At 35.8% G+C, this 21055-nt stretch overlaps 1 protein-coding gene across 3 annotated transcripts in view; it reads left to right on the top strand.

Moving 5' to 3' along the window:
- The first annotated feature begins 853 nt into the window (after nt 1-853).
- nup93 (nucleoporin 93) overlaps nt 854-21055 on the top strand; it is a 77464-nt gene continuing 57262 nt past the window's right edge. Inside the window, exons 1-3 of one of the 3 annotated variants that reach the window (XM_028809374.1) lie at nt 854-988; nt 2326-2506; nt 6066-6183. In XM_028809374.1, coding sequence (XP_028665207.1) covers nt 2328-2506; nt 6066-6183 — 297 coding nt within the window. In that variant the 5' untranslated portion in view covers nt 854-988; nt 2326-2327. Of the gene's footprint in view, nt 994-2320; nt 2507-6065; nt 6184-21055 lie in introns of all 3 variants that reach the window. The other 2 variants (XM_028809373.1, XM_028809375.2) reach the window with 2 other exon arrangements.

Raw genomic sequence — 21055 nt, 5'->3', positions numbered from 1 at the left:
ATAAAATTAGCAACTACTATAGATATGCATTTCTAATTTATAATAATTGTAAAAGCTGTCTATGAAGCAAGTGTTTGTAATTATGATTGGTTTGTAAAGTGGGTCTTTTTTGAGATGTGTGATTTGAAGGATGCAACTATAATGAATATTTTATTATGGAAGCACAGAATGTGATGACTTCATCACTACTTTCAATTACTTATTTTTTCTAATTTCCTTATCCTTTAAACTATATGAAATACAAAGTTCAACAAATTACATATTATAAAATATATAAATATACACATACGTACGCCGTGACACAGTTTCTGGGAAAGGAGAGTTTCAATAATGTTAATGCCTTTTTAAACCTTATACTTTTATGATTTGTAACTAATGATTAGTTTTGAAGGATTCGGATATATCATTCAAAAACGAATTCATTGAGGTTTACATTTGTTCTCCATGAATACAAATGATTACCTAATACAATGTCAAGACCTATTAAAAACAGTAATACAGAAAGTTCTGCCTTTCAGTAAGGGATAAATGACAGAACTACATGCCCAACTACTTTACAATGTCACTTCTCCCCAAACATTCAGTGAAAACGAATATTGCAACCGCTTAAGTTGTACAAAACGTCCAAATGAATTATTATCATTTAATTGCGATGAAATAATTAGATACAAGTAAATACTTGGAAGAGTTTAATGAGATTTTTTTCTATTTTAACAATCGTAATCGCACTTCTTCTAGCTTTCCAGCCATCAAAGTTCCACAGTGTTTTTAAGAATTTGTTTATCTTCTCCCTATTCATCAAGTGTTAATAAAGTTTTTCAGAATGCCGCGGTGGCCTATGGGAAGCGATTTACACACCAATCAGAAAGGGGCTCGTGACACGGTGCTTGCAGGGCGGCAATGTGCTTCTTCAGTAGGAAGTAAATAAACATCTGTCTTGAAATATTCACTATATTGGAGATCTGGGAGTTCAGAGCCCGACGACAAGGTGAGGTACACTGAAGCTTTTATCCGGAAGTACTCTTGCATACCTTCGATTATTGGAAAGGCAGGGCTCCTCTTTGCATGGGCGCCCTGACACACACCTGATGGGTATATTAGTCCTTAAGGCCATACTACTTTGTAAGAGAGACTTTTATCCATTCAAGTTGCATTGTAACACATTTTTCACCGTTACCAGCAGCTGTATTGTTGTATTTAACAATTTAGCTGTCAATGGGTCGATCCCCTTTTCTTTCCTAATATAACGGTCCAGTTAACCAGGATGCCTTAAGGTTAGTAAAGATGTCAGGGTTTTTTCAATTGTATGTTATGTGCACTGCCACAGCATTTATATCTTTCTGCTTTTCCTTTTTAAATTTTAGATCGAATGGTAAATGAAAATTAATAACCACAAGGTAATGAGCGATGGTTAGTTAATATGTTAGGATACTTAATCTGTCACGCATTAATTATTTCTAGAATGGAGACATTTCATTTCTTTTGTACGAATATGTTAATAACAAAATGTTTGACTAAGAGGTCAGTTACGTTAATCAACAGGGGACAGCTTGCATTAGCATCTCTCATCGGGTTGTTGCTCTTAACAGATTATCTTGTATTGAAAGATCTCGTATTTTTTATGTTGTGTATCTGAGCTGTCCTTTTTTTTTCCAGAGTGACTTGTGATTGTTCCAAAGCAGTATATTGAGTAAAGAGTGATTAAGTATTTAGTCCAGTGCTTGTCAGTGCCTTATGGGGGCCCTATTTGCCCCCTTTTAGCTGTAAAATTAGGAAATTAAACACAACATTGTACCCTTTAAAATAGATTACCTTCCTACAGGTAAAGTCCTGTGACAGGTGTACAGAGCCAGCAAACCGATTACTTTAAACCAGTGATCTTTACCTGTAGCAATAAGGGTTGGAGTTTTGTGCCTGCATGTTGATACAAAGTTGATTAGATAAGGCATGTTTACATTTGTTATATTCAAATCAATACTGAAGATCATAAAATTGTATTGTAACTATTTAAACTTAAGGCAATGGAAGCAATGTGAAAACTGTGTGCACCAAAGTTGCTGCCCTTTCCTCACATAAAATATCTCACAAACAGTTGTTTAGGGAAATACTGAAAATATATACTTCTGGGAAGATGATAATTTTAGAACTCCTTTTTATAAATATTAAACATAGAAACTCCCTGAAATGTTATTGACATTCCCTAATATAACTAATATCTGAAAGCACCATTTTTTTAAAATCCAGTGTTGGCTACTTTCCTGAGATGGTTCACATAAGTGCATTCATCTGGTGTAATGTGGTCAATTTGTCTTATTTGTAGAACAGGTATGGATGTGGAAGGCTTTGGGGAACTCCTCCAACAAGCAGAACAGCTTGCTGCAGAGACAGAAGCAATCTCAGAACTTCCCCACGTAGAACGAAACCTCCAGGAAATACAGCAAGCAGGAGAACGTCTGAGATCTAGAACTTTGACACGTACTTCACAGGACACAGCAGATGTTAAAGCGTAAGTGTAAAATATGCAGCACTGTAGTTTATTGTACAAGATGTCAACTTCAGTCTACAAACAGAAACTAAAAACTGTTTTAAAAGTAGTTTATAGAAGAAAATTAAAGAAAATGTAGTGAGGAAATTGTTAACTAAGCTTTTGAAAGTGCTTATGACATAATTATTTATCCATTTAGATTATTCCAGGTTTTGATTTACTGACACTATCAAGCAAAAGAGAAATGTGTGTATGTATACATGTATATAATTATATATACACACACAAAAATACATACATACAGTGGTTCTCGAAAAGAATTACTCCCTTTGAAAATATTAACGTTTTGTTGCTTCACAGCCTAAAATGAAAACATACACAAAAATATTAGTTTTATTTACTTAATGCAACCTATAATATCCAAGTCAAAGATATAATAGCAATAATTCAGACAAATAAATAAAAAACAAGAATTACTGAGATTGATAAAGGACCATCCCCTTGCAAACAATACTTATAAACTCAGTAAGGTGTAAGTAATCACCTTCTCCATTGCACACCAAGGTAATTGGGATCCACCTGTGATCAGATGTAATCATTGTGATTAGTTTAGCATAGAAACAGCTATTGACTGGAACAATCCATCGCTTGGTAGTGCAACTGAAAGCAAACTGTTGACTATGGGTGGCAAGGCACTTTCAGAAGATATCCAGGATAAAGTTGTGGACAGGCACAAGCCATGAAATCGATACAGAGGATTTCAAAAGCTTTATCAATCCCTAGCAACACAGTGAAGTCCATAATATATATACAGTATAATGTATATATAATATAGATGTGGATATTTAATTGCTGTTAACACATTAGATTGACATGTTAAATGTTTCTATGATTAAATTTTTTAATGCAACTACTGAATGTGTTAATTTAGTGACTTTGCTTCACGTGTTGTTAATGAAAGTGTGTCAAATGAATCCAAGTCTGTTAATAGTGATAGCAGGTGACCAGGGTCAGCTTCACTTTCCTGTGGTATTCCTTGATAATGATCTTCATAGTGATCCACACACACCTAAATAACCACTGCAAAAGAAAACTGTCATAAGTCTCTGAAGATGAGCTACTGTCTCACTCCTCCTCCACCAAATCAGTTGTTGAGTGATACAGTCTTGGGCAACAAATTGACAATAACTTGGTCCACTACAGTGGGCAAAGCTACAGGACAAATACCCAGCACTGGCTAATTTAGCCAGAAAATGATTTCACATCCTTGGCCACGACTGTCCCTTGCAGTGTTGGGGATAATGGATTTAAATTTAATTGTGTTATATAGTCAAATTACTTTTTAAAGTAATGAGTTAACTGATGCAATACTTATTTTATTGAATACCTGTGCTACTTAAAAAAAAATATATATAATTATTTTTATTACTGCGTTTATTTTTCAGAAGTTTTGTCTGTTTTCCCAAAAATTGTTGCATGCTGTTAGGCATGTAACATTGTGCACACAGGTTTTGCAGTTGTCTGGTGATAGCTAGTAAGGAAGAGATTAAGTACGTGTGTAGCATTCAATTGAGTGAAAAAAACAGAGGAAAAGTTATAGGTATGCATTTAATTTTGCATGTACCGAGGGCTAAATTTTCCTGCCCAATTTAGGATCACAGGAAATTAGTGATCACCTCAGCAGTACTGGGTGAAAGGCAAGAAGCAAATGTGTTGGATGGTGTTCTGCTCCTTTGCAAGGCTTAATCACACAGCCAATCAGAAGACAGCATGCTGTGTGCAATCCTGTAACAGAAACCTTTTAATAAGTTGTCAGTTTAGTTTTAATCCAGCTGTTTGCTATACTGTAGCTGTATTGAAACAGTGTGATCTGAAACATACCTCTCAAAGGTTAGAATGTCTGTGTTTTAGCAATTGCATGTTTCATGGGTTCTTTAAAAGTTAAAAATGTAAGAGTTTTGTTGGGGAATAACCATCTGTTCTAAAGTGAAATGTTAACAGTTTAGAATGGTTGAGTAATGATGAACTGCTATTTTCAGTGATTGAAAGCAATTTTTTTTTGGTTTGGTAGTTAAAAATGACTGTGACCTGATCTGTGAAGCTATAGTATCTACTTCACATTCCCATAAAGTGCTTATTAGTGCCAGTTAACATTACAGGGTTTTTTTATGCAAATGAATTAGTGTACTTCCAATATCAAGACCAGCCTGCATCCTCCATCTTCCCATACCTGTTTAAAACGTTAAAAAAAGGATTCAAAAATTTGTTTTAGTGAAAAACATAGTTGTCTTTGGTAGATATTACTTTAATGGCTTGCATTTTCACTCTAATGGAACAGAATGCACCAGTTACTAAGCAAAGGGATAAGTGAAAATGTAGGGGTGCTATATGCTGCTACTAAAATGCAAGTCATATTTAATTAAGTGCTGTTTTGTGCCATTAGCTAGCATTTTATGTCAGAGTGTCACAAAGAAAACTTTAACATATACACACTTGAAACTCCAATTTTGTATTAATTGTATTCAGTTATTTTTAGTTTTGTTTAATTATAAAACACTTTTTCAGCCATAAATAATGCCTGTAATTTCACATGTTGTTTTCAGATTTGTAAAGGGTTATTAGAGGATCAGGGGGAAGTATCCTTCTAGATTGACATGTTACCTCTCTGCCGCATTGGTGTTCAGTAACATAAATATTACCTTAGAGTAATGATATTTCTTGTGTCAGTAGTGGGTATAGCAATGTGCTTTATTAGTGCGTGCTCCCAACCTCCCTCCCCAGGCATTAGTTATACATTGATTACATAAGTAATAAATATCTGTGCATGTACTGTGTATTGCTAGTAAGAGTGTCCAGTTTAGGCTTGATGTTAAATCAGTATTTTAATTCTAGCTAGGTATTCTGACATTTTAAACTCTGGAACTAAGTTTCATGTACTGTATGTATTCTGACGGCTATAATACTGAGTGCTAAGTGTCCATTCTGGGTGTGCCTCTTTTCTGAGAGTCTAACGTTTGAATTCTTCATTAGCTGTGAAGTTGTAACCTAGTCTCTCTTTTGCTGAATTGTAGTTATTGTGTAACACTGTTTGTTAATTTCATTGTGCACCAGAGTGAGGTAGGCCAAACTGAAGTGGTTGAATTATTGCAACAAACAAAAATAATCCAATACTGCTTTCATAATGTACTCCCCTGTCTTGTCTTTCCTGGCAGCTCTCAATGAACTAAACATTTGTCCTTCGGTTTTTCACCTAAGGTTTTCACTCCCATTAAACTCAACATTTGAAGGTGACCAGTATGCCACTTTCACGTACTTGGTCTTTTTTGTGAATAACTATTTTCTAAAACTTTGGCAAATTTTTACTATTGACAAACTTCTGTCTGTGGTCTTGTGTCCTGGTTGAACACAATGAACTTATGCTGAAAATTGTTAGATGTTGCTACTTGCTAAGCCTGATATCGTCTTTAGTATCAAGGTCATAGTGGCATTTTCCTAAATTAGTTCATGAATTAATGAATGATTTGTTGACTTATGAATGTTTAATTGCTGTTTGTTTTAATCTTTTTTTTTTTCTTTGCAGCTCTATTCTTCTTGGCTCTAGGGGACTAGACATCTCTCATATCTCTCAAAGGTTAGAAAGTCTGAGTGCAGCTACAACATTTGAACCATTGGAGCCAGTGAGAGATACTGATATACAGGTATAACATCTCTGTTTCTCTGTGGGTTGTTACTTTTTAATAGTATTTCTTTGGCATAGCTGATTTTGCCTTGACAGGATATATTACATTTCTATATTTTTAGCACCTTTAAATTATGCATACTGCTTTTTGTTCTGATTTATTATCATCTTTGTGGAGTCAACTGTCTACTTACATTTTTCTCTAAAGCATGTGAGCTGCTCATTCAATAAAGGCATCTTGCAGACCTGAAATATCTTGCCCTCTTGTCATCCCCATGAGTGCTGCAAGCGAGAAATTGATGTCTTAAACAAAAGTATTTTTTGAATTAAGCTTTTTGAATATCAATGTTTCATTTTTGATTTTTATTTTTCTTTCTACATCTGATATTAGTATCGCTGCAGTTTTAAATAATGGCAATTTTGCCTATGTAAATGTGCATTTAATTCTTGCCAGTAGGCCTTGTTGTTGAAATCTTCATTAAATAATAGGACCATTTGGTGCAGGTACAAGTTCTCATTAGTTGCTTGTTGTTTAATACATGAAATATGCTTGTAATATCTGAGCAAGAGGCATAAGCGAAGTTGAGATGTTCAGAAAAATGTACACTTTTTGCATTAATTGGGGGGAAAAAAGACAAACAATGGCATGTGGCAAAAATACCCATGTCTTTGCATATCTTGAAATAGTTTTCTAACTACATTTTACTATTTTTAAGTACTGTAAATTCTGCTAGTTTGTATGGATATGGTATTATTTTATTAAAAAAAAAAGTTATTTTTCATAGCTGTAACACTTTGTCTTATTTAATATGCAATAGTGTCAGCATTCAAATATTTCATTTTATGTTTTATTATACATATTTGTAAACTATAATTTACAAATTATTTTATTTAGTAAATTATCCCCTATATGGTAACCACAGCTCTACATACTTACAATCCTTGAAATGTTCTTTCCAAGCATATATCTGTCTTAATGTGGTATTTTATAAGTTCAGTTTCTAGGGACTGACTTAAGCTATATAGTAAATAGTGTGCTTGATGTCTGTAGCAGTAGTAATGCTTTGGGGATCACTCCATGCAAGGTTTAGGGAATCACTAATGTTCTGTTCCATATTATTATTGATTTGATGTTGTTCTGTGGAAAATGAACTGTGTAAATTATATTTTAAATTTCTGTATAGTTACATTGATGTTTACGGAAGTAGTACCCTTTTTGGTCAAATTGTCTTGGAGATAATCTTGTATTTACCTTGTTTGCTTCTCTGTTAAGCGTTTATTAAGAAGGGCTATTTGGGAAAGAAATAAAGAATATTTGACTGTAATTCAGCTGGAAGAACAAATGTTTTTTTTTTTTTTTTAAAAAGAAGGCACATACATTACTGTATTGAATCTTTTTTTTTTTTAATCACTCATCCTAAATGGACTGATGGTTTGCAAATTAGCAGCTGGAAATCCACAAAGTGAGAAAATGAGTCACGTATCTTAAAATATTTTTTTATTCCTAAGCTTTTTCGTCTTTCTACCAGGTGTCATCATCAGAGGGAAATGATTAAACATACAGGAATTAAAGGCTATATATATCAAATGGGTGGCGGGTTGTATGGGAGGTTAAAAATGTGGAGTTCAGAGTGTGTTGGTCATGAAGTCTTTTTTTATTTTTTAGATGTTCTTTTTAAGCCTGCATATGCTTGGTTCAAGTCCAAGTGTCTGTTAATATTGTTTTCATTTGATAGCATTATTCAGCCAACTCTGTGGCTCTTTAAGTATTGATAAATACATATTTTTCTTTTAACAGTGAAGCTACGAGTGATAGTGGCATTTCTGTTAGAATGTGGTGTGGAGGATCTTCTGATAGATAATAAAGAAAGTTCTTTATCCTGAGAAAGTGACGGTGGGACATAATAAACAAAAAACAGTAATTTCATTGCTCTGTGGCAGGAGAAACATCTGCACAAAGAGACAGTGATCTAGCATGCAACTTCAGAATGTATGTGTTACTATTATAGTATTCCAAGAATAACTCCATGACATGTTTCTCGGTTGTATGAACAATTAAGCATTATTAATAGATAATGAGTCCTTGGTCTCCATGAGACGAAGTAGACTATCTTGCATATTGCGGCACATGGTAATCATAAAGGTATTACAGTAGTGCAGTGTTGCTTCCAGGAAGTCTGTTGTATCTGACAGAAACAATTTATAAAAGCCTAGGGAGTTTTGCAGTAATTCCTCCCAGGTTTTAGACTTGAGCATTCTGAACTGTTATTTTCTCCCATATTATTTTGAGAGATGAGATTGGCTTTTCACTTGGGTCTAATGAATCACACACATTCAAAGTTTAAGTTTATATGGAAAGTGCTCCAACAATGATGGGCATCACGGTCATGCTATCATCAATACAGTCTTGCTGCTTTATAATAGGAGCATCATACCTACAGTGCATCCGGAAAATATTCACAGCGCATCACTTTTTCCACATTTTGTTATGTTACAGCCTTATTCCAAAATGGATTAAATTCATTTTTTTCCTCAGAATTCTACACACAACACCCCATAATGACAATGTGAAAAAAGTTTTCTTGAGATTTTTGCAAATTTATTAAAAATAAAAAAATTGAGATAGCACATATACATAAGTTTTCACAGCCTTTGCCATGAAGCTCAAAATTGAGCTCAGGTGCATCCTGTTTCCCCTGATCATCCTTGAGATGTTTCTGCAGCTTAATTGGAGTCCACCTGTGGTAAATTCAGTTGATTGGACATGATTTGGAAAGGCACACACCTGTCTATATAAGGTCCCACAGTTGACAGTTCATGTCAGAGCACAAACCAAGCATGAAGTCAAAGGAATTGTCTGTAGACCTCGGAGACAGGATTGTCTCGAGGCACAAATCTGGGAAAGGTTACAGAAAAATTTCTGCTGCTTTGAAGGTCCCAATGAGCACAGTGGCCTCCATCATCCGTAAGTGGAAGAAGTTCGAAATCACCAGGACTCTTCCTAGAGCTGGCCGGCCATCTAAACTGAGCGATCGGGGGAGAAGGGCCTTAGTCAGGGAGGTGAACAAGAACCCGATGGTCACTCTGTCAGAGCTCCAGAGGTCCTCTGTGGAGAGAGGGAAACCTTCCAGAAGGACAACCATCTCTGCAGCAATCCACCAATCAGGCCTGTATGGCAGAGTGGCCAGATGGAAGCCACTCCTTAGTAAAAGGCACATGCCAGCCCGCCTGGAGTTTGCCAAAAGGCACCTGAAGGACTCTCGGACCATAAGAAAGAAAATTCTCTGGTCTGATGAGACAAAGATTGAACTGTTTGGTGGGAATGCCAGGCGTCACGTTTGGAGGAAACCAGGCACCGCTCATCACCAGGCCAATACCGTCCCTACAGTGAAGCATGGTGGTGGCAGCATCATGCTGTGGATGTGTTTTTCAGCGGCAGGAACTGGGAGACTAGTCAGGATAAAGGGAAAGATGACTGCAACAATGTACAGAGACATCCTGGATGAAAACCTGCTCCAGAGTGCTCTTGACCTCAGACTGGGGCGACGATTCATCTTTCAGCAGGACAACGACCCTAAGCACTCAGCCAAGATATCAAAGGAGTGGCTTCAGGACAACTCTGTGAATGTCCTTGAGTGGCCCAGCCAGAGCCCAGACTTGAATCCGATTGAACATCTCTGGAGAGATCTTAAAATGGCTGTGCACTGACGCTTTCCATCCAACCTGATGGAGCTTGAGAGGTGCTGCAAAGAGGAATGGGCGAAACTGGCCAAGGATAGGTGTGCCAAGCTTGTGGCATCATATTCAAAAAGACTTGAGGCTGTAATTGCTGCCAAAGGTGCATCGACAAAGTATTGAGCAAAGGCTGTGAATACTTATGTACATGTGATTTCTCAGTTTTTTTATTTTTAATAAATTTGCAAAAACCTCAAGTAAACGTTTTTCACGTTGTCATTATGGGGTGTTGTAGAATTCTGAGGAAAAAAATGAATTTAATCCATTTTGGAATAAGGCTGTAACATAGCAAAATGTGGAAAAAGTGATGCGCTGTGAGTACTTTCCAGATGCACTGTATAAACAACATTTGAAAGACTTGCCTTTCATAAGAGGGCTGCTTGGTGTCATTTCCAGGACAACAATAGAACTCGCTCAAAAACTTTGAATTCATAATGTTCAGAAAAGTGACCTTAAAGGTTGAGAGGGAAACTGTGTTAAAAAAAAAAAAAAAAAAACTCTTACCAAGTAACAAAAAAAGTTTCCATTATCTCTCTATTATCAACTCTCTCTTTCTTTCTTTCTTTCTTTATATATATATATATATATCTCTATCTTCTTCTTCTGTTTTCGATTGCTTCCGTTAGGGGTCGCCACAGCGGATCATCATCTTCCATTTCTTTCTGTCCTCTGTATCTTGTTGTGTTACACCCATCACCTGCATGTCCATCTCACCACATCCATAAACCTTCTCTTAGGCCTTCCTCTTTTTCTTTTGCCTGGCAGCTCTATCCTTAGCATCCTTCTCCCAATATATTTAGCATCTCTCCTCTGCACATGTCCAAACCAGCACAATCTCGCCTCTCTGACTTTGTCTTCCAACCGTCCAACTTGAGCTGACCCTCTAATGTCCTCATTTCTAATCCTATCCATCCTTGTTACACCCAAAGCAAATATTAGCATCTTTAACTCTGCCACCTCCAGCTCTGTCTCCTGCTTTCTGGTCAGTGCCACCATCTCCAACCCATATAACATAGCTAGTCTCACTACCATCCTGTAGACCTTCCCTTTCACTCTTGCTGCTATCCGTCTGTCACAAATCACTCCTGACACTCTTCTCCACTCATTCCATCCTGCCTGCACTCTCTTTTTCACCTCATCCACCTTCGCCAACTCTACTCCTTGCATCCCCACCATTCCACTGACCTCCCTCTCATTTACACACATGTATTCTATACATATATATAATTCTAAGCCTAAAAGTGCAACGATTTTGTGCAATGATTTTTTTTTTGTCACACTTTAAATTGGGCTTATTTTAAAACCTACATATATATGTTTTGTATCATTCTTTTCAGAATTTATCAAATTTAATGTGATGTTAGATATCAGATTGTTACTCCATTTTTAAAATATAAACTAAAATATCAAGAAAGTCGTGCATCGGTCATAGTGAACCTCAGTTTAATGGGAATACTCCACAATCGGTAAGAGAGTAAATATTTTATTCTCATTTCATGATTTTTACTCTGTTAGATAACAATTACTTTTTCTTTTAAATATTTATAGAATTTCATGGTTTTTACTCCAATAAATTATAATTTTTCATTTACAGATTTTACTAATATTCTGGCTGCAACTGGGGGTTGGGTGCCGAAGGCACCAGGGGGGCTCACCCCCCCCAGTAATAAAAAAAATCCTGGTACGAGATGAGACTTTCCAGCTTGGGACGAAACATGACTTTTTCAGAGAGATACTTTCACGTCCCGTGAAACGAAACTCTGTGCCAAGAGTTTTAACCACGCCTGGGGCTGGAAATAAAAGACAAAGAGTAGATGACAAAGTAGAATGTCGAAAAGAATTCAAAAATGTTGGCGCAATACATATGCGGAACAGGTTATAGATAATGGAAGTCTCAAAGAAATTATAGTAACAATTGCATTAGCGCAAACAAATGGAAATTATTACTCAGTGAAATAACGGAAGAGTGAAAAGAGATTGATTATATTGTTCGAATTTAAAGAGACTTGTAGATCGTCTAATTTGTGTTGCCATCAGGGAAAAGTTGTGTTTCTTCTCAATGAAGAGGTGTATCTGTGAGAATTAAAAAAATTTGTTGTTTGGTGAAAGTTAAATCCACTTACACGAGTGGCAAAGATGCAAAGTGGCTGGTGTGTAGCACAGGCGGAGGGGGGGTGGTTGGGTTGGCGAGCGAAGCAAGCATGGGGTAAAGCCCCGTAGTAATTAAATAATTTAATCAAAGAGGATCACAAAAGGGCAAGGCAAGAGAAGAAGGAACAAAGTAGGTGTTGCCAAAAGGCAAAACCTTAGGCAAATACATCCAAAATGCAAACTAAAAATAATACCTTAAATGAAATTAAGGAGTCAGAAGTTACAAAATCACATGTTCAAAAATCAGAAGCAAAATGATTCAATGATGAAGTGGAAGTGAGAACATCAGTTTCTCCTTAAATACTTGGATGATATAAAATGTAGTTCCCTTAGGAACATGGTGCAACATAAAACCAGCTCTATCTGGATACTGCAGAGTATCATCTCTCTATTATAAAAAAAAATCTTGGAAGGGAGAATAGGGAGACGTGATCTTCTCAGAAGACAATTTGACGTCCCGCGAGACAAGGCAGTGAGACAACATTTAAAACAAGTTCATGGACATCTAACCTAGCAGTTGTTGGAATGCTTTTGGCATACACACTTCATGTGCTCCCAGCTCTTAAAACAACGACAAGCGACAAGCAGAACACGCAGTTCGCCAGCAGCAGCAAGCCAGCAGATGATCCGACCGCTTCTCCTTAGCGTGTGTTCAGCCCCCCCACCCCACCCCCCTTTCACAACACGAGCGGCAGAGATGCGAAGTGGCAAGAGGACAGCTGCTGTACAGGCTTTTACATGATCGACGTGCAGCGCAACAAACAGAACAGGCAACTCGCCAGCAGCAGCATTAGAAAGACAGCAGCTGATCCGACAGCATCTCCTTAGCGTGCGTTCAGCCGCCCCCCCCCCCCCTTCACAATGCAAGCAGCGTTATACATCCTGCGAGAAAGAGATTTAACCATGTCCGGGGCCGGTAATAAAGGACAAGTATTGTTTTTACAGAAGTTTTAAAGTAAAAGTAAAAATAATGCATATGTAACAATTTCCATGAAAATAACAATCTCTTTAAATTGTATATCCGGTAAACCAAACCTGGGGGTGGGCAAGCGAAGCGAGCAAGGGGCAGAGCCCCCTAGTATACATATTAATAAATCTGTAAATTATATGCAATTAATCAATTAAAGAATATTGTGCAGTTTCACACTGCTCTCAATATAACAGTACAACATACAATACACATAGACAGGACATTTGTAAACATTCAAGTATGTTGGACATGAGGAAACAGAAGCTAGGTTATTAGCAGCAGTTACTGAGATCAGTGATGAAGTTTGTGCTATCACAAGATGTTTAAGCAGTCACAATAGGTATTTTTATTGGAAGACAGTAGCTGCAGTATTAGAGGCTGTGCAGCGATTCAAATGTATTAAAAGAATTTGTTATTTCTCTAATGGAAGATTCAAGAACAGAGCAGCAGAATGCTGAAATCCACCCAAAATGTGTTGTGAAATGTTGTAATTAAGAAGCTGATGGTTGTTTTGTTTTACTAATGATGATACAACCGATTCAGACTTAAGAATAGGCTGTTCCTAGAAGTAATATGCAAAAACACATTTGTACAATATCAAAAAAAAGTGCATCTGGAATAATACAATGCTGAAATTATTACAAGAAAAAAAACCCCAACTTTTGTTTACCTTGGTTGTCAATTTTTTTTCTTTGAATAATATATATTTTAGTTTTTCACGCGTTCAAATTGTATTGAATGTGCCATAGTAATAGTCAGTCTGACAGACCTAGTGTAGTTTGTTTTTCCCTTTTGATTCCTTTATTTAAAGGTTTAGTTAAGACTTGGAATTGTCTGTCCACAATTTTAAAAACAGGAATAGAGCTTATACCTCTGCAAATAAATTCAGATATTTTCACAATAGCTTTTAAATTGTGGAGGATCTATCATTGCTGCAACAACAGCCTAAGACATTTGTAGGAGTTATTAGTTTTATTAATACAAACTGCAACTCTGGAATGCTCATTTTGCACCTTAACACTAAGGTCAAAGTTTTAGATAAATCACTTGCTACATACTGTATCTAGCAAAAATCCTGTCTTCTGTTATTTCATAGTATATCAGGATGGATTCTTTAAGGGCATACATTTTTCAAAATTCAGTCCATGCTGTCATTTTTATGTAATGCAATCTTTATCTATGTTAGAGCACCCAGGTATGTTATCCTTTCCAAATACTGAAAAGACTTTTGATAGAATTTAATTTGACTGTTTATTCTTCCATTTTTATTTATTCCAGTACTGAAATATGTGTATAGTTTATAAAAGGGTTTCTCAGCCTCTGTACCATGATCCATTTTTGTGTTGCTGGCTGCTGCTGGTGGGTTGCAAGTTGCTGTTGTTGATAATGACAATCTGAAGATCGTGCTTGTCATTCCCCATCAGATGATTGTGCCCGATTAACTCCCCCAGCCCTGTTCTTGACAATCACGCTCCATTAACAGTGACCACCCAAATCAGTGCTCCATACAAAAATGGGTCCACTAAAGGGGGTGCGCTCTGACGATCACACTCTGATGATTGTGCTCTGTTCTTCAAGGCTGAACCACTGCCCCCACCCCCAAAGTAATTTGCAAAGGCACTTAACTTGGGAAAAATTGCGTCACAACACCAGAAATGTTGAGAAACATTAGTATATACGATACATACTGTATATTTTATAATTAGGTCTTCTAATTATATATTTTTTATTTTTTTGTAAATAAGGTTTCACCCAAAACTTGTTAAAAAATATAGCTGTTAAAGGGGCCACATTACCCTCTATACATGATGTTTAGCCCTTAATTCGAAATACAAAATATGAAATGAACATGGACAATGGGGAGTCCTCTGTTTCTCACAAAAAAGAAATCTTTAGTGGAAAAAAAAGAAATAATGAAATTACATGTGATCAACAGGCAAGCAAACGAGAATCTTGCAGGGAGAAAGCCAGGTCACAACAGCAGCACCCTTGATAAGAAAGAAATCATTGATGGAATTCTACTGTACATTTCTTACCACAATATTTTATGTCTTTATACATGGCAGAAATATAAGCAACCAAACCCAAAATGTTTGTACATGAGACATTAACAATATAACATGCTGGCAAGCAAAGTTCACTTGTCTGTTGCTTTGATCACCATCAACTTAATTTCAGGTACAATGATAGAGTCATACTTAAACCTAAAAACTCAGTACAATAATAAAGAGTGGACATTTCAAAATCTATGTCTATGATTTCTTGTGCAGTTTTAGGAGTATAGTTATTGTTCAGGGCTTCGAATGCATATTCTGAGGTTAAAAAGTATGAGAGAAACATGACAAGTTTGTGTGACTGTGGATAGCAGAAGCAATAGACATCAATTCACTGACTTTACAGAGATGGTCTGAAATGTTGTCTTTCGGGTGTTGCCTTCACTTCAGGATTGGTGTGTATATTTTATTAATAACATTAATTTATTCTTCTATTAATTTTCCAAACCCAAATGTATTAGATTGATTTAAATTTTAATATCTAAATGTATTTTTTTAAAATAATAAATGCATAAAAAGGCAAGCAAGCAATTCCTAGAAAGCAGAACTGACCAGAGAGGTGTGAGTATAATGTTGGTTTGTTATGCGTAGCTGTGTCTTAAGTCATTGTATTGTATATTATCCTGGTTATGTTTTTGTATCATTAATTAATTCACATAAGCACCATTAATATGGTATGTGTGGTAGATTTATTGTCTGCAAATGGTGCTTTTGAAATACCCTAGTCTGATTTTTACTGAAACAGAAATGTCATCTTACTCGTTATACAGTATAACTGGGATATCCAGGCAAGTGTTAAGCAGCTTATTATTTGGTTTTAAAAGAAGTAGAGTATTCACTGCATTCTCACCAGCTTTTTATAGAATCACTCACCATTTTGGGAGAAAGCAAGAAAATTATTCAAAGAATTTTTGAGCAAAAGAGAATCGGGATCTAATTGCAGACAAAAAACAGGCAATTAACCTTCTTGGCAGGGTATTTCTGTTTGACATTTTGTTGGCAGAGTTACTGGGCCTTTGAAGGAGTTCAGATGCTCGTTTAAGTTCTAGTTTATCATTGTCATCTGTACAAAGTACTGTGACATTTTTTGTAATACAACTTAAAAAAAAAAAGTAATAGTAATTTTCTTGGGGCAGTGTACGTTGTATGCTGTACTCTACAAAGCTTAAAATTTACCTATAGAGTCATCACAAATTAGCCCATGAGCTGTTTCTGAGTAACAAAAAAGAAATGTTCAAAAAGAACCATCAATAAGAGAGTAGTTCCATGTCCATATAATGCAAGACAGCAAATGTTAACATTGTATTTGCAAAAGGTAGAATCTCGGTGAACAAACAAAGAAAATGCGAAGAAGCCCAATTTAATTTATCCATAAAAACTGGTATGTCTACATGTTTATGTGACTTGCAATTGTTCACAAAATTTGCTACGTCTCTATATCCCAGGTTTATCATGTAGTACATGAGTTAATGTTACGGTGAGAGGGTAGAAAAGTTAATTGTGAAATGGAGAAATTAATATTCAGCCATTTGTTCTTTGCTTTATTCCTAAATGATCACAAAATTTAAAGCACAAATGATCACAAAATATAATCATTTTATAAAGTTTGTCCATACTCAATATCTAGTTTGTTTTTTGCTTGTTTTAATGGGACATACCTATAGACATTTACTAACATGACATAAAAATTATATCTAAACATATTATGCATACTGTATGGTTTTGTCTGATTTTGACACAACTGAAATCCATAATATTTCTTTAATCATACCATAATTGCTAAAACTGAAACAAATATATATAAATATAAAATAAAAATGTTTTTGTAAACTAAAAAATAAAGATAAAAATCCATTATGTCTTGGTATTTCAGAAATTGTTAAATTTGTGTTGATGAGCTGAATGTATAGTCCTAAACTCAGCAGTACAATCTTGGGAGCAGTGTTGGGAGCAACATGTTAAAAGTAATGTGCATTATGTAGTCTGATTACTTTTTAAAGTAATGAGTAACCTAATGCAGTACTTATTTTATTGAAGTAAAAATACCAGCATTTTTATTATCCCGGCAGCATTTGGTGTAGAGCAAAAAAGCAAATGTACTGGTACACCAATTCTTTACTGTGCTCATTTGCACAGCCAATGCAGAAAAGAGTGTTCTTCATGCAGTCTGGTAACAGAAACACATTAATAAAGTATCAGATTTGTTTTATTTTGATATTCAGCTATTTACTATAGATATGTTGAAACAGTGTGATAGGGTGGCACTAGTGTCCATACCATGATTCATTGGTGGCTCAGGTCAGGGATATAACAAGGAGATCATCAAAGCACATGAAGGACTGAATGAATTTATAACATACAAGTAAATTACCACGTTTGGTCATATTTCTGGTGAGTTTCATAATGGTTTATGTACTGTATGAGCTTAGAATTTCATAACAAATGCTAGCCAGTCAAATATTCAGTTTTTTATTCAAAAGAAGAAAAGTAACACAAAAAGAATGCATTACATTTTAGTATAAGTAACTATATATCATATTTAGTTACTTTTATTGTAAATAATGAGTAATGTAACTAAGTTACTTTTAACAGTAACATTCCCCCACACTGCTTGGGAGAAACAGGCTTGTTTTTAGATTTTATGACATTGCAGTGTTTTCCAAGAACTATTTCCATAAGTGGACTCATACACATAAGCAGAGGTTTTTAAGAAGCCAGGTTTCTGCCCAGAGAGGGCTACTGTCCTTATCCTGATTTTGTGTGTGCTTGTAGACGCACATAATGTGAGGTGTCATTAGGTTTTTCCCACCTGCTCCAGGAAGATTTGACTTTGATTAAGGTTTCTGTTATGCTAGTCCTTTTTTATTCTTTAATGGAAGGCATTGTAGGCACTCATATCAATAATGTTGTAGAAAAGACCAGTGGCTAACAGGTAGTCTTGCACTGGCAGGTACAGTATATGTGTCTATGACCTTGTTTAGGTTGTCAACACCTTCTGTTGTCACTGTACATTGTAATACAGCAAAATCAGTGGCATTCTATCTTCTGTGATGCTCAGGGTGTGGAGAGTACTCATGAATGGCACCTCAGAGTTGACACAAAACAAGGAGGTTTCAGGTTTGGTTCTTGCATAAGCTATGAAAATCTTAAAATCAAAAATTTTATTAGAAAGTGCATTTTGAATACTGAGAGAGTGAGAGAGAGTAAAGTTTTGTAAATATTTTCCCCAATTTTTAAACAACTAAAGAGCCTGTGTTCAAAATGATCCAAAACAATGCCTTTTTCTATAAGTTTGTATACAGGATTTTGAAAAAACATGATTGTTAAATGTATGGCAACTGTTTCTAACAAACTTGGAAAAGTCATACAGCATCAAGTTAAAATATAGGCTGAATGAGTTTTTAGATATAGGTTATTACAGGATAGTGTAAGAAAAGAAGCAAACATGAAAGGTGTGTGGCACATGTGTGACCCTGTATTATGAAAATAAATGAAATTAAGCTTTTTATAAAGATGAAAATTATGTCATACAGATGGGAGTCCAATACAAAACTTATTAAAAAAATGGCAAAACTTCCAGTCATATGGGTTTCAGGCAGGAAGGGGTGGGTCCAGGAGGGTGGACAAGTGAAGTGACATTAGTGGTGGAACAGCTGTCAGACTTCCCTTCTGCAGAGGGAAGAAGAGAGAAGGAATTAGCACACAGCATCAACTGCTGGTTTGGTGGGTAGTTACCATCAACAGAGCCCTTAAGCTGCCTCCCAAATGCACATGCTTCACAGTAGTTAATACTCTTAATACCAGAAATGTCTATAACATGCAAAGTTATTTGAAGAATTGATTGAATTAAAAAAAACTTCAGCTATTGCTTGCTGGATTTACTGTTCTGTTTAGAGTCACTGTCATATTGCAAGATCCACTTTTGGTTGAGGTTCAGTCTTTTGACAGATGGCTTTACATTATGCTCAGGCTGGTACAATTAAGAATTCATAGTGGATTATGTGATGGTGAGCTGCCCAGGTCCTAATACAGCAAAGCAGCCCTAAACTATAGCATTTCCACCACCACAATGCTATACTGTTGGTATTAGGTTCTTCTGGTCAAATGCAGCATTTTGGCTTTCACCAAACATATCTTCTGGTACCGTGGTGGACTAACCTGTATATTTGCCTTGTCTGTCCAAGCATATTGCACCAGAAGTTCTGCTTTGTGTCATAAGTGTTCATGGACAAAATTTAGTCTTGCCTTCATGTTCTTTTTGGAAAAGCAAATTTTAATCTTGGCTCACCTCCCACATAGGTCTAATTTGTGTGGCATATGTCTAATGGTAGACTCATGCACTTTGACATCAACAGTGGCAAGAGCTACCTGTAGGTCCCATGATGAAATTCTGGGGTCCTTAGAGACTTCTTTCAGCATCTTGTATTTTGCGGTTGGCTAGAACTTGCTGGGACAGCCTGGCCCTGACAAGTTAGCAGTTGTTTGTCAGTTGTTTAAAATCTTGTCCACTTGTAGATGATCTTTCAGACAGAGGAATGACTTCTTTCTGAATGACATGGAGAGCTCTTTCATTTAGGCATGATGATAACACACACTTCAACAACGATGAGCAAAGCAAGCTGAGTGTCTTGAGTTTTAAATAAGACAGATTCCTCCAAGATCCACTTTAATGATGTTCTAGTCATTTGCACCTGATTGAAATTTGATGTTGTAATAAAAGTAGGGATGTACTGACATGTGAAATTTGCATTTTTATATACTGTACAGTATATTTACATTATATAAGGATGGTTCCTGCCTTGTGCCCTGTGTTGGCTGGGATTGGCTCCAGCAGACCCCCGTTGACCTTGTGTTCGGATTCAGCGGGTTGGATAATGGATGGAGGATGGATATTATAGAATGATCTGAACTGATCAATATTAATTTTTTACTGCAATTAATTCGATTTCATGTAAAAAAGTAAAACTTGATTAGGATTAGGCAGACTTTATGAGGACTTTAACTTGGTGTAATATTTACAGAATTGCCATCCTAAAGTGTTTAAATGTAAAGAATTTTTCTCACAAACTATTTCATCACACTAAATAAGTTAACATTATTTTAGAAGACATATAATTTGGCTTTGATTTTAAGTACAAATTAGAGGTTTCAGCATAGACATCATAATAAATATATTGCAGAATAACAAAAAAAAAACTGGCCAATTCTGAATGTCTTTGCTGATTTTGCCAGAGCTATACTGTCTTGTGTCACTTGGACTATTCAGAACATTTCAGGTCTATTTGTTGTTCATTTCATTACATCCAATAATTCATTGTTTGAACCCATTTTATCTAATACAAGGTTGAGTTGTTTTCTTCTTGAATTTTCCTTTGCCTGTGGTTAAAGGCTTGGCTTTTCAATTTTGGTTGGCCAACTGAAAAGGCCAAGAATGGACTGCATCCCTCATCATTTCAAGGGGCTTTCAACACCAGCTCAATTGCCTTATTTTGAATCCGAAATTGTGTGAAGCATAGATTTTTTTTCCATTTCATATTGCCAGTTTTTGAAGCAAACCTTTTTCATTTGGTCAGTGACAGGGCAACAAGACAATTTAATATTTCTGAGCTTTACGATTGCTACAATCAAAAAAAGCAAGTTAAATGAAAATTTACTATATATCCTATGTAGTCTTTGTAGTGAATACAGTGCACTAACTGCAAATTAACATAATAAAAAAAATAAAATTTGAATGAAAAAGTTAATGTCTTCAAGTGTAGATACATGGTCCCCATATGCATGTTTTCAAGTCTGTTTGTGCTGGATTCCCACAGATTCATTGATTGTTAATTTTGTGAATTTCCCCTTGGGATTAATAAAGTATCTATCTATCTATCTATCTATCTATCTATCTATCTATCTATCTATCTATCTATCTATCTATCTATCTATCTATCTATCTAGTACATCCTTTTCTATTATCTGAGCAAAAACCTCAGTTA

The sequence above is a fragment of the Erpetoichthys calabaricus genome, chromosome 9 (assembly GCF_900747795.2).
Source record: "Erpetoichthys calabaricus chromosome 9, fErpCal1.3, whole genome shotgun sequence".
Taxonomy (NCBI): Eukaryota; Metazoa; Chordata; class Cladistia; order Polypteriformes; family Polypteridae; genus Erpetoichthys; species Erpetoichthys calabaricus.
The sequence above is the reverse complement of the archived record's forward strand: the minus strand, read 5'-3'. Positions and strand labels throughout refer to the sequence as shown.